The 14,279-nt window shown below is 40.7% G+C and overlaps 1 protein-coding gene across 1 annotated transcript; it reads left to right on the forward strand.

Annotated features, from left to right (window-relative positions):
- The first annotated feature begins 83 nt into the window (after positions 1-83).
- On the forward strand, positions 84-5,089 carry htatsf1 (HIV-1 Tat specific factor 1). Its single transcript, XM_071506028.1, has 10 exons — positions 84-278; positions 696-860; positions 1,919-2,153; positions 2,374-2,421; positions 2,540-2,694; positions 3,439-3,602; positions 3,730-3,826; positions 3,911-4,000; positions 4,110-4,247; positions 4,657-5,089. Exons 2-10 carry the CDS (start codon positions 696-698, stop codon positions 4,924-4,926), a joined length of 1,362 nt encoding a protein of 453 aa, XP_071362129.1. The 5' UTR covers positions 84-278; the 3' UTR covers positions 4,927-5,089.
- Positions 5,090-14,279: the final 9,190 nt, after the last annotated feature.

Consider the following 14,279-nt stretch of genomic DNA (forward strand, 5'->3'; position numbering starts at 1 on the left):
CGGTAGAAGCTGTATAATAAATCGAGCGCTCTATTTCCAAATGCCACGCATGCGCATTCCGAATCTAACATCGGAAGTACTTCATTCAAGTGTCGTCGCGCACTGGGGGCAAAACGTTAGCGGGCAGTGAATAACGCGAGTTATCGCGTATAAATTCATTTTTAAAAAGCCACATTTTGAAAACACGGGAGTGTGTTCTGTGTTTTGCTCTTCACACGGCGCGAATCTGTTTCATTAACCGCCGCAGACTCTAGTTTGCCAGACTATCCTTGTAGAAGGTAATGCTAACTAGCTATGTTGGATAGTAGCATTTGTGTTTACTATCCTGCTTTGGCCACAGGCAGTTGACATTGTTGAACCACGCTCTGTCTTTCTTTCAGTTTAGTTCGTACATTTGAGTGTTTTTACGAAATCTATGAAGGCAGAGAAAAGACAAACCCCTGTTGAGCTTCAATCCTTTCTATTTTTACTTCTGACGATAGTAACAAAATCATTCTAAATCTTTGCAAGACTGATAGTTTCATGTTGCAACAGCTTCTGATGATTAACACAGAAGATGGTAAAGCGGGATATTAGATAAACAGCACTTCAGTGTAAAAGACATGCCACATTGGCTCCTAATATAACCGCTGTACAGGCTGAAATGTCATGGCGGGCTGACGTGTGTAATTAGACATGTCATCTTCTTGTTGCAGATGAGTGGTGACTCAAATGCCAACAAGGAATTTGTGGAGCAGCTGCGGATGCAGGAGCTCTACGGTCAGAGAAATGAGGATGGCTCTGACCCCAACACCTACACCGACCCAGAGGACGGGACTGTTTATGACTGGGACCATGAAAAGAAGGCCTGGTTCCCTAAAGTATGAACATTTCTTTACCCCTAAGTTTCTGTTTTCTTACATCATATTTGTTCTTCTAAGTTCTAAATCCCTGAGCTTTTGCTCCGTCTTGCTGCTTTTGTTATTGTACTTGCAACAGTCATTGGTAAATACAGTGCTTTGAGTTTTAGATCCTAAAAGTAAAGTGAGAGTCCTTTCAAAAATAATTCCATGAATTCTTTTTATTTACCAAATAACTTGATATGAAGTGAGGTGAACAGAAAAAATATATTTGGTTGGGCCTTTGCCTTTTTAGCGGTTCAGTACCATCTGTTGTAGGACTCCTTGTTGTTGATGTTACTGCATGATGAATAAAAATCTAAACATCTAAAATGCCTGAATCTAGTAGGAGAAAAATCTATTTACCTATATGATCAATATGCTTCATTGAGGACACGTTTTTATCGTTGATCCACTGGGCACCTTAATCTAGATAACCAGGGGTTATCTAGACTTTGTGCACCACACGGAGAACTCGGTTGAAGTTTACACAGTACAACACATGATGCTGCATTTAAAATGTATGTGGCCTTATTTTGTCAACACTGATTATGGGCTGTGCCTGTTGTCATAATTATAAAGCCCTTCTCTTTCATGTTGCTCAGAAGGATCTGTGCGGTGTCCGAATTGTATTAACTAATGATGACAGAGTGTGATCCTCCTCTATCATCAGAGCCCTTCTCTTTGCCAGTTTGGTTCACTTTGCGATGACCAGAGAATATATGGCATAGCAACAATAGTGTGCATTTTAAGATTCAAAGTGTCCATTATATCATCTGCATCATTGGTGATGCAAATACCGATGGACAGCACCAAATCCAGCTGCCACTGTAGAGATGCCATTTTTGTTAAGCTTATAGATAATTGTTATATGTATTTTTTTCTGTCAAGCAGCATCTGCTTGAGATGTATTCTAATTCATGTGTTAGCTGCAATCCAATGCATTCACTTAGAAACAATTACAACTTCTGAGGTCTGACAAAACTGGTTCGAGCCAGGTTCTGTGTTAATGTTAAGTAGGTTTGCATTTTTTTTCCTAGATAACAGAGGACTTCATCGCAGCCTACCAGGCCAACTATGGCTTCACAAAGGAGGGAGATCCAGATGCAAGCAATGCAGCAGTGAGCAGCACTGATGCAGCAGCCCCCAAACCAGACGGCAAGCCTTCAGAAAAGCAAAAACCAGGAGATGCCTCCCAGAACCCAAACCCAGACCAGCAGGAGACCGTAGCTAAAGAAGCCAAGCAGAAAGGGGAGAAAAGGAAAGCAGAGCCAGGTAATGTGACATCCATAACCAGAGAAGAACAAGAAAACCAGTTTTTTTCTTCTTTTGTTTTTTTTTTTTAAGAGGTACACTCATTGGAATATAGTCCCACCTTTCTCCCTGTCTAAAAAAGTGATTAGATTTGTTTACAGTTATGTGTATATCCAAGTTTATCTTTTTATAAAAATGCATCCTTTGCTAAAGGCCTTTCCCCCCTTTTTTGTGCATGTAGGATGGTTTGACATTGATGACAGCAAAAACACGAACGTCTATGTGTCAGGTTGGTACCGCTAACATTTGTTTCTCATTGTCAAGGAGACAGCTGTCCAGTGAGTAGCTGACTCTGTTTATCCTGTCTCTCGCTCTCTTATTTGTCTCTCCTGGTTGCCTTTCCTAAGGTCTGCCCCCTGACATCAGCACTGAGGAGTTTGCTGAATTGATGTCCAAGTGTGGCATCGTGATGCGGGACCCCATCACCGAGGAGTACAAGGTCAAACTCTACAAGGACAAAGAAGGAAATCTGAAGGGAGATGGCCTCTGCTGCTATCTCAAGGTTAGTTTATCCTTTTGCTCAGTTTATACTTTCCATGTCCATGTTCTGTCACAAAGGTCCACATGATATAAAATTTGTCCTCTGTCCATTTGTAACAACACATGAGTGTGAACACATCCATGTACACAGAAACCCAGGGTGTTATAACCAGAAGCTGTTGTTAGCCAGTCTGTTTTTGGACGATATCAGCCCTTTACCTCAGTCACTTAATTAACTTAATTAAACAATTAAGTTATCAGGTTATTAAGGGATAAAATCATTGAATGCGCCTGAATGGATCAAAGTCTTATATCAAAACGAATCACTTCTCTGGGCTTGTGACACTTATGCATGAGGAAATGCTTTTGGGCCAATGTGCGTCATGTGATGAATGCAACAGTAATACCCTGTGCTATTATACTACAATACTGTGTGAATCAGTGTAACTGTATGAATGTGATCAGTGAAACTACCCTGAATAAATAACTGTCTGCACCATTTTAGAAACATAACCTTTTGACTTTAAGCTGTATATTCAAATGCATGTTTTGTGTGTTTTCCCTGTTAGAGCCATAGAACCAGAGCCACTTTTTTGTCGTTTAGCGATGAAAACAGTGTTTCTCTCAAAGAAATAAAGAAAAAAAAAGGAAAAATAATAATTGTGGAAACTGAAAAGCTGCACTTGAGTGCAGAAAACCTTCACAAGGAGATGACAGACAATATTTCAACCATGAAATATTTTCCTTTTCACACTATTTTCTGCAGAGGGAGTCGGTGGCACTGGCTCTGCGCCTGATTGACGAGTCAGAGGTCAGAGGTTACAGACTCCATGTGGAAGCAGCACGGTTTGAGCTAAAGGGCCAGTATGATGCCAGTAAAAAGAAGAAGAAGAACAAAGATTATAGGAAGAAGATCCAGCAGCAACAGAAGTAAAACTTTCATTTAAACATTTTTATTGAATTTAATCTTCCACTCTGCATGCAGGAATAAACTCCTACCCCCACAGTGCTGATGTGAAGACACTTGATCGAGGATTTCTGTCTTGTCTCTCTGCAGACAGTTGGACTGGAGGCCAGAGAAACAAGGAGAGGCGAGGAAGAGGCATGAAAAAGTTGTCATCATCAGAAACATGTTCCATCCCAGTGACTTTGAGGTGCGGAGAGGAACACATACATGCTCACACACAGACACAGACACACGCATTAATCTCTGTGCTTTCTGTGTTGTTTTTTTCTAGGAAGACCCTCTGGTGTTGAATGAGTATCGTGAGGATCTGCGGACAGAGTGTGAGAAGTTCGGCGAGGTCAAGAAGGTCATCCTTTTTGATGTGAGTTTAATGTTGTTAATGCTGTTTCAAAGTTACAGAGGAATGAATCTTGAATTTTCCATCAGTGGCATCAATAAAGAGCTGGTATGTGGTTGTGTTTGTGCTGCAGAGACACCCAGATGGTGTGGCGTCAATCGCATTCAAGGAGCCCGAGCAAGCAGATGCATGCATTTTGTCATTCAACGGTCGCTGGTTTGGAGGAAGGCAGCTGTCTGCTCTGCTTTGGGATGGGACGACAGACTATCAGGTATACTGACTGCAAAATACAAATGTCAGAAATATTTTGAGATTTCTGGGGAACCGGGGATGCAGAGCCAAGCTAATAAAGAAAACACATTAATGTTAACTACAACTCGTAGGAGAAGATTGTATATGATCATAATATCAGGCTGCTAGTAGATCAAACTTCTTGGTTTGCAATATTACCAACCCTTCTGTCTCTGTAAAGGGGCACAAAGTGGATTTTAAACATGAAGGTCAGTGTACTAATCACCAGCAGTAATACTCGGCCTGTGGAAACAGATGTTTAATTTGTTCTGCGGCTCAGAAGCAAAAAGAAAAAGAAGAAAATGTAATCAGAGTTTTCCTTGTGTTCAGGAGAACAGTGCTACATCTCTTCTTCTGGTCAGAAATCATGTTAACTTTTTCCTGCACAGGTGGAAGAGACAGCACGGGAGCGAGAGGAACGACTGAAGGGCTGGTCTACTTTCCTGGAGGCAGGCGATCAAGGCCAGCAGAACAACACCGCCGCCAAACCAGCGGAGACGGCCACTGCCACAGAACTCACAGAGCCCTCCAACGCCACAGAGCCCAAACCGCAGTCAGAAAAAGAACCACAATCCTCACAGCAACAGGAAAAGGATGTGGGCTCTACTGACAGCAGCCTGGCAGGAAGTGACGAGGAGGAGGAGAAGGAGGAGGCCTAGACACTTCCATACACATCTTTGGTCCCCATGGCAACCTATTAGGACAATTGTGCTCGTGAATTGCAGCAATGCTCTGTGTTGATCAGGAAAGGAGGAGGTGGAGGAATTTTGGACAGTTTGTGCTGTTTTGTAATGTAGAAAAATAAAATTATGATTTTTGTCTTTTCTCTTTTCATCATTTTGGTTCAATTTTAATTACACAAGATGGTTATTCCTAAAATACACAGCATTCCCTTTATTTCAGTGTTTGTTTTTCAGTGTTGTGCTCATAACCCTAAAATGAATGAATGAATTACAAAAGATAACTGAGACTGGAACTGTGTTGGATTTGAGTTGTAGAAGAACACTTATTTTAAATACTGATAATTTGCTCTGATTTGTTCTTTACTTATTGGAGTGTGATATTGTAGTAAAATTGCTGTTGTCCAAGCTTATTTCTCTTTTTGCAATAAGGCTTTTCAAGTTTTTAGATTTTCCTTCTTGAGCATCTTAACACACACAGGAAAACAAAGGTTCTCAAATGATCATCGAAAAAAATTGAAAACTGTCATGAAACAGGACTGCTCATTGTACACATTTGACCGCGTCTAGATGAATCCATACACATAAAACATACAAAGAATCAGTAATATCAGCAACAAGGACGTACTCCCAGCAAAATGATGCACGCTCTCTGACAAACCCTCCTGGACTCAAAGCGGGAAAACGAGGAGCTGGCTGCAGAAAACGTTGCTCTGAAGGAGCAGATAGCCAGCAAAAATAACAGCTGGGGGCAAGAGAGGAGGAAGTGGCTGGATGAGACAGAGTCCTTAGTATCAATGGAAACAGGACAACCCGGTGAAGGAGTTTGAGTCCACAAAAGCCAGAGAGAAACAGTGTGACACCAAGGAAAAGGATGAAAGAAAAGTTGGAGGAAGTCCACGTCTTGAAGAAGACTTTCATTTCATTTATAGATCAGCAGCCAGTTGAAGGCAAAGTGCGTCTTTAGAGAGACGGAGCTCTGCAGAGGAGCTGTGATCAGAAGGTGGAGCACATCATCCAGGAGAAGTATCTCCTTTTAGACACTTCCACATACAAACTCTTTTTGTGACATTTTGTTCCTCCCCTGATTCTTAAAGATTCATCACAGTAAGATGTCCTGATAGAAGCTAAGGCTGGCAATATTTAGTTCACTGAGGGAAACAAATTAAAGTGGCTCTTGAGAGATCACAAAGTTTCTGATCACACTGGTCTGCACTGATGCCCTCAGCTGGTTGCATCTCTGCTGTGAAGAGCGTAGTGACATGTACATCTGAAGGAATGGACTGAGGGCGCTGTTTGCTTACTGTTTATGAATATTTTCACTGTAGAGCTGGTGAAAACTGATTGTCAAACAGATTTTCAATTTTCATTTTGATATGGTCATAGAGCGCCCACATGAGTATGTGAAAAGGAAAATGCTAACTGGATTACTGCATTTTCTTTTTAATTTTTACTTAACGCATCCTGCTGGAAGTGTTGGTACAGATGACTGTTGACCTGAGCACAGGTGTGCTGACTGGGCAGCTCACACAGGTGAGCAGGTAACAGAACCACCTGCCCCCTGATCAGACTCTGCTTTGTGATCGGACTGTAACTGTCCAATCGGATTCAGGTGTTAAAACCGAGTAGAAATGCAACTTGGTCCAAACTGTTTTCTGCTGAATATCTGTTCACAGACGTTGACAAAGGCACAGTTTTCATAGTGTCTTTGTTCATAGTTTTTATTCACACAATCTTTTTTTTTCTTTTTACAAATTCAGATCTCTTCAAACTTTAATTTCTCATGAAGGTTTATTTCATAGAATAAGAAACTTTGAGATTATTTGTGAGAAGGGGTGGGCGACCATGGATGACGGATCTAAAAATGGCGCCATTCAGTTCAATACAAGTTGCTCGCCTGGCGCATACGCCGAAAAAGTTTCTGGCTTCCGGGTTACTTCCGCGTTATGCGGCCCATAGAGACTGCGCAGTAGTGTCACTCCCATCATGCCTTTGGGCGATGAGAACGAGCGAAAAACGTTCTCGATCTGGCGCTGCGCGTTCACGTGTGCGTTCATTGTGTGCACATCCTCCTAAACTTTGATTTATCAGTCAACAAACTGCTGCTGAGTGACTCTCAGTGCTGCAACATGGAGACAACAAACATTTACAAGGTCTTTCACCTGCATTTATTTAGATTTGTTATTCTGAGTTTACTGAGTGTTTACTAATGAGATGAGACTGTCTCTCAGCATCTTATCACTTATTGTAATACATTTAAAAATCTTTAAATCTCATCTCTGGTCATTTCCTTACAGGGAACAAGCTACAACCACTGCCCCAGTGACAGAAACACTACAATTGACAAGGAAGTGACGTCCTCACTGATGACCTGCCTCAATGAGAGGACTGAGTGCATTTTCATTTAGAGCCCTAAAGAGCGCAGTGACATGTAAATGCAGTGGCCTGAGGAGCTGTTTGTTCATTATGTTTAAATACTGTCACTGCAGAGCAGGTTCAGTCTTTGAAAATCATCATTTTAATGTGTTCGTAGATGAGTACACACATGAGTATGTGAAAATGAAAATGCAAAATGGAGTACTGCATTTTCTTTTTAAATGATACTTAAATAAAGCGTCCTGTGGGAAGTGGGGTCACATGACTGCTGGGCTGAGGAGCACAGGTGGAGAACTGGGCAGCTCACACAGGTGTCTTGAGTTTTCTTTGTTCTGTGTCCTGAGCTCATTCTCCATTTGTCCTTCAGCTGAGCTGCTCTCACCTTTGTTCCTGAGTGTGTCGACTGAGTAGTTTATTTCTTTATATTTCCTCAAGTCATGTGTATTTTGTTGTTCAGTGGTACATTTAATCTCCTTGGTTTGTTCTCCCACGATTATATATTTAAAGCGATAATGTATGTACTGATTTTGATTTAGAATTGTTTGTTGATTTATTCAAGATAAAGTGATAGAATTTGACCTGTATGTTCGCTTTCTTTCATTTGTAGACATGTAACCACTCACACCCGACTGACTGCAAGCAAAAGATTAAATACCTTCAACTGGAACCTGCTTGTCCTGCTTTGCTCACATTCATTCAGTCCAGCGTTTTATCCTAGAACACATACATGTGTCAGAAATCTCAGTTCTATCATGGATTTTTTTTCAGTTTCAAGTTTATATGATAATTCTATTGAAGTCTTCTATAGGCTTTTGTAATGACCTTAATGTTTATAATTTAGTCTGTTATTTTTCTGCACCAGATGCTTTGAGGACAGACCACTATAATCATGGATTGGACTCTACAATCATAATCAGGATTGTGCATTAAAAGGAGAACCAACCCTCTGACAGAACTCACTGTTCTTATTCCTGTGCCTCAGAACAGTTTGGTCAATATTTGTGAACATGCAGCTCTTCACTGAAGTTAGAAACCAAAGAGGGAACATTAATGTTCGATGTCGACCCGGTTTGCTCTTTAACAATGAACGGGGCTCTGATGCTATGAGGCCATAAAATGTTTATATCATTTCTTGGCCCAAAATGAGATTCAAATTTCAAATTTCGTACCCAATTTAAAGCCAAATGAGACACAACAGAGCTACTGTAGATTATAGGGTCAGCAAGGTAACTCATTTAATTTCAGCTGTAGATGAGAACAAACCTTTGACTTTTTCAGTCGATCGTTCCAGAGTCTGTTTTTCTGCTGTATTTGTTCATTTGCTCTCAGTGTGAGTGATTCAATTAAAGACTGATGCATTTCCTGCATTAAACATTTTCATTGATCACTCACAGATTTTAATCAGTGTTTTGATGGAAGACACAGCTGCGAACATTTCAGAGTCAGTGCCGTTGTGTTGTCTCTGGAGGATTCTCTGGTTTCCAGCTTCAGGACAGAGTGACGTGTTTTCAGACACAGACTTCACTGTTCCCGGGGCCCAGGAAGCACTGGAGACATTTCAGCCTTTTATTTATTCAAACTTGCTTTCAAACGAATGAACTGTATGTTTCTGAATGTTGTGATTATTATTTACCAGTAAGTTAAACTTTGTGCACAGCTGCTGTTGGGCTTCTACCTTCACTCACCGCTGCAGTTTATCAACTTTAAACATTTCCTTCACCGGCACTTCCTGTTGTTTCTGGCCTTCATGTTTGCTGCTTTAATATTTCCCGTGTGTCCGTGAGACAAACCGGAAACAAACTGGTTAGACTCGGTCGAGTCTTTGCCAGAATGATGTGAGTAATGTAAGAAATATAAACCTGGAACAAACACGCAGAAACACGCTGATCCTTGTGGCAGTGTGGAGGCCGGTGGAGCAGGAAGAGGAAGCAGCAGAGCAGCAGAGAGCCGCTGTTTATCCGCTGCCCTCCTGCCTGATTGGGCAGAAAACGCGCGTCTTCTTCTTTAAAAAGCAACAACAAACAAACATGAGGCAGAAACTGAGGCTTTGCTCTGTCAACAGCCTCCAGCGGACCTGCTCCTCTGCAGCACCGAAGGTAAGAGAGGTCACTTTATTCATCAGAGCCTGTTTGGTTGGAGGATGAGTCCTTTGCATCATAAGAGAAATGAACTGAAATATTGATGCTTATTGTTTTGTTTGCAAAGAGGGAAACTCGGCACAAATGAGACGCTGGATATGTTGAACAGAGTTTTTGTAGCTGCTGAATCTCTGAGAAGTGATTTTATTGTTGGAGACACCAGTGGTGAGCTGATGCAGAGACGATGAGACAGAAGTTGTGCTTTTGTTAAAATCTTTGTGCAGATACAGAGCAGACAACTGTGAAACTAGGGGTGGGTGATCTTACTTTGGCATACGATCAACTTTTAATATGAATGTACAGATGCCTTCATTAAAGCTGCTATATTTAAATAGCCCTGGTTAATGTCCAAGGTTAATGCTGCTAACCTGCCCACTGCCACCTGTTAAACAGCTAGCCTGCTAACCGCAGCTAGCCTGCTAACCGCAGCTGTTCTGCAGCCTACTGCATTTGGCTCACAGACATATATTATATTATATCATATTATATTATATTATATATTATTCTTCACCTGAGCAGAACAAGAGCTGACGTCACCAGCCAATGAGACACCTGTGGTAAAGGCGGCACACAGGAGGCGGGGCAGCGGGTTAGCAGCGGGTTAGCAGCTGGTTAGCAGCGACTTATTCTATATATACAGATGTAAAAAACCTCATAAATAACTGTGCTGTCCAGAAGAATCCTCCATATGAGCTCAGCGAGAAATGTGACTGGTTGTGGCACAATTTATACATGTAAGACAACATTGTTGAGGAAGAGCTGCTAGCTAGCTAACATCTGGAGCTGGTGTCAAAGCGGCGGAAAAAGACGCCATTACTTCCGGTTAGGACTTTCACAATAAAGTCAGTGGAAACAATGTAGATCGTGATAAAGCTCGAAAGATTGACATATGACCTTTGGCCAGATCGCCCACCCCTATGCTCAAAAATTACAAGTACACATTCTGACTCTTTTTTTTTTTTTTTTTTTTTTTTAACTTAATCTGATTGGACAGCGATAATCCCACAAAGCAGAGTCCAATCAGAGAGCAGGTGGTTCCTTTACCTTCATCTCTGCCTATACCCTGAAAGGTGTAGTAGATTTTCAAGATGGAGGACAGCATGGGCTTGAAAATCTACTACACCTTTCAGGATCTGCCATGGAGCTGAAGGCAACTGAATGACCTGCCCTCTGACTGAACTTTGTGATTGGATTGTCATTGTCCAATCAGTAAGGTTTAAAAAAACAAAACAAACAAAAGAAAAACTTCTCTTTTTTTTGGCACCAGTAAATGCCACTTAAACCACAACCAAGTAATGTAAGGTTTTAAAAGTCTTTCCAGGATTCCTGTTAACAGTGTCTGCAGTTGGAGCTGTGTGTGATAACCTCCTTTGAGACTGATGGGAGCTAACTTCATAACTTGCAGTGGACTGAGTTTATAATGGTAAGTGAAATGAATTATTTAAAGTAAAAATGTTTCTCAATATTGTTTTGTGAAAAGCTGCCTAAAATGTCTTGATTTGCCCTGCAATGGAAAATGTATTTTCGTATAACTGCATGTTTTCATAGAGATGCCAGGACCACATCCTGTATGGTGCCCCACACCCAGCAAAAAATGGTAAGTCATGGGCATGACTCCATCACATGCCTATACCTAAACTAGGATCAAAAGGATTTTGAGCTGATAAAGTGATGTTCACAAATAATTCCAAATGTAGTTTTAAATCAATCTTTGTAAACCTGCAAAATCTGTATGAGAAACTCAAGTATATACATGTGAAGACATTGTGCTTGTGTAGAGGAGATTTGTATTTATAAAAAGACCGTGTGATTTTAAAATCTGACCAAATGAAATTAGTGGTGAGGTAACACAAAGACACCGTGGACGAACTGCTTTTGTCAGTGTCTGTGTATAGATACAAAGCAGACAACTGTGTAAAACTTGGTGTTCAAAGTTCCTACACAGTGTGTGACACTGAATTTACAAGCACACTTTTGACGCCATCCTTACACTTTAAAATGATTGGACAAAGACGGTCCAATCACAAAGCAGAGTCCAATTAGAGGGCAGGTGGTTCTGGTATCTTCATCTCTATCGCACATCCTGAAAGATGTGGTAGATTTTCAAGATGGCTTTAATATCTACTACACTGTTCAGGATCTGCGACAGATGAAGGCAACAGAACCACCTGCCCCCTGAGTGGAATCTGCTTTTTGATTGGACCGTCTTTGTCCAATCATTTTTAAAGTGTAAGGATGGAGTCAAAATTGTACTTGTAACCTCGGGGTCGTACACTGTGTAGGAATTTTGAGCATCAAGTTCTACAGTTTGCTGCTCTGTATCTGCACAGATTTGGCAAAAGCACCGTCTTCCACAGTGTCTTTGTGTTACCTCGACACTGATATCAGCTGCTCAGCTTTTATTTTTCAGTTCAGTTTTTCTTTTTACAAATGCAAATCTTATTTGCACTTTTCACTGTACACTAATAAGACATAACAAGCTGTACTTGATATCAAATTAGACAAAACTAGAATTATGTTCTTAGAGGGTAATTTACAACACATTAGAACAGAACTATGTTGGAAACTAAAGGGAACTTTTTTTTTTTTTTTTTCACAGCTTGCATAGCTTTGGTGAGCAAAGTGATGCATCAAGCAGAGTTGTTACAGAGTAGCTCCTCAGTACTTTGTCATTATATCACAATGAATTACTTCACAATGAATAGAGACGACAAGTTTCAACACAAGTATTCATATTTGTAATCACATCCATGTTGGTTTTTTGATAAATTAGTGATGACAGTTAATATACTTGTTTGGAAACTTGCTGTCTCTGGTTGTTAAGGAATTTATTTGATGATATAATGATGAATTAATGAGGAACTGCTCAGTAACAACTCTGTTTGATTTATCACTTTACTGACCAAGACTCTACAAGGTGTAAAATACCACTTTATCTACAACTTTGCCCTGCAATGGAAAGTCATTGTATTTAATACAGTACCATTGTATGTTTTCATAGGGATGCCGGAATCCAACTCGGGCCAACACCACACCTTGTCGTCCTCCACAAAAATGGTAAGTCATATTCATGACTCCACCCCACACCGATATAGGCTCAAATTAGGGACCAAATGATTTTGAACTTGTGAAGTGATGTTCACAAATAATTCCAACATTTGTAGTTGTAAATCAACCTTTGTAAACCTGTGAAATGAATCTGTATGAGGGAGTCAAGTCTGTGCATGGGAAAATTATTTTTTCCTTTTGACAAAGACATTTGTATTTGTTACAAAAAAAAAAGACTTTGTGACTCAAAACTATGAAGAAATGATCAGTGTTGAGGTTTAACAAAAACACTAAATAAATAAATGGTTTTGTCAACAACTGTGCTGATACAGAGCAGGAAACTGTGAAACTCTGTTGTGTGTGACCTGCTGAGTTTGACAGTTTTCAGCTTTTTATCTGTACACAGACATTTACAAAAGCATTTCTTTTATGTGTTAAACCCTCACCACTGACCATTTGCGTAGTGTTATTCAGAGAGTCTGTCTTTGTAGCAAATACAAATGTCTTTGTCAAAGGATAAATTTTTTTTCACATACACAAACTTCCATTTCTCCTGCGGATTTATTTTACAGGTTTACAAAGTTTGATTTACAAACTTTTGTACAAATCATTTGTAAACATTACTTCCCAAATTCAAAATCATTTGAGCCTATATACGTTTCGGGGGGAGTGGCTGAACGAGCCCGACGGCTGGGCGCAGGGCCCCCTGGGGGTCGGGCTGTCCAGCCTCGCGTGAGGCTTATGCTAATGTTATGCTAATGCTAATGCTAATGCTAATGCTAATGCTATGCTAATGCTAAGCCCCTGAAGCCCGTCACAGCAATCAGTCACAAGCAGTCGTTGTCCTGGTCGCCGCCCTCCTGATCTTTGAAAATAAAATCTGCACAGCAGGTCATCAGACAGCAGACAGATGCTCTTGTTCATGTCAGCATGTAGTGTATTGTACAGTATGTTGTGTTTTAACTTGAAATTGACATTTATAATTGCTAATCTGATGATCTGCATCCTGTTTCTGCTCTGGTTTTATTCTGAAATTGCTGACCGGAAATTGTGTTTCACTACTTCTGGTTGATTGTTCGCTCATAGCTATTTCCCCCCCACAGTCCTGCTTTCTGTTTACGAACTGTTTCACAGCCAGTCCCAGCAGCTGCGCCCTCCTCTCCGCCGCTCGTCCCGGTGGTTCCGGTTCCGCTCAGGTAGAGAACAGGTGCATGTGTCACTGGGTCAAACTCACGGAGGCCGCAGAGCAGAACAAGGACCGCTGTGACGAGCTGCAGGTGGCGGGCAAGCTGTTAAACAGCTGACAGCCATTGGCAACGACTGAACTTTTAAAATGACACCTCTAAATATGACTTTTAGTGGAGCTTGATACTAAATGAACTATTGTAATGTGTTCCTATTTACTGCTGAACAGTGCCAACTGAAAATAGGCATAGGGTGAAATAGGCTCATTTTCCATGGGACCAGTAAAAACCACTTAAACCACAACCAAGGAAATGTGGTGTGTACATGTTTATGTTGGGTTAGCAGCAGAAATTATTAAAGACTGACTCAAACTAACTGCTGTAGCTACTATTAAATGTCACTTTTACTGACTACTTTCAAACTGTACTTTCAACAATTTATATTGGTCAATTTTCATACTTTTATACTTATAGTATTAAATGAGTTTTGAATGGATGATTGATCGATCTACTGTCAAGTCATTCTCTCACTTAAAAGGAAACTTTCAAATGTTTCCAGGATTCCTGTCAACAGGACCTGCAGTGG

This window comes from Trachinotus anak, unplaced genomic scaffold (assembly GCF_046630095.1).
Source record: "Trachinotus anak isolate AG129_WGS33_773 ecotype Australia unplaced genomic scaffold, CSIRO_AGI_Tana_v1 ptg000020l, whole genome shotgun sequence".
In the NCBI taxonomy this organism is placed as follows: Eukaryota; Metazoa; Chordata; class Actinopteri; order Carangiformes; family Carangidae; genus Trachinotus; species Trachinotus anak.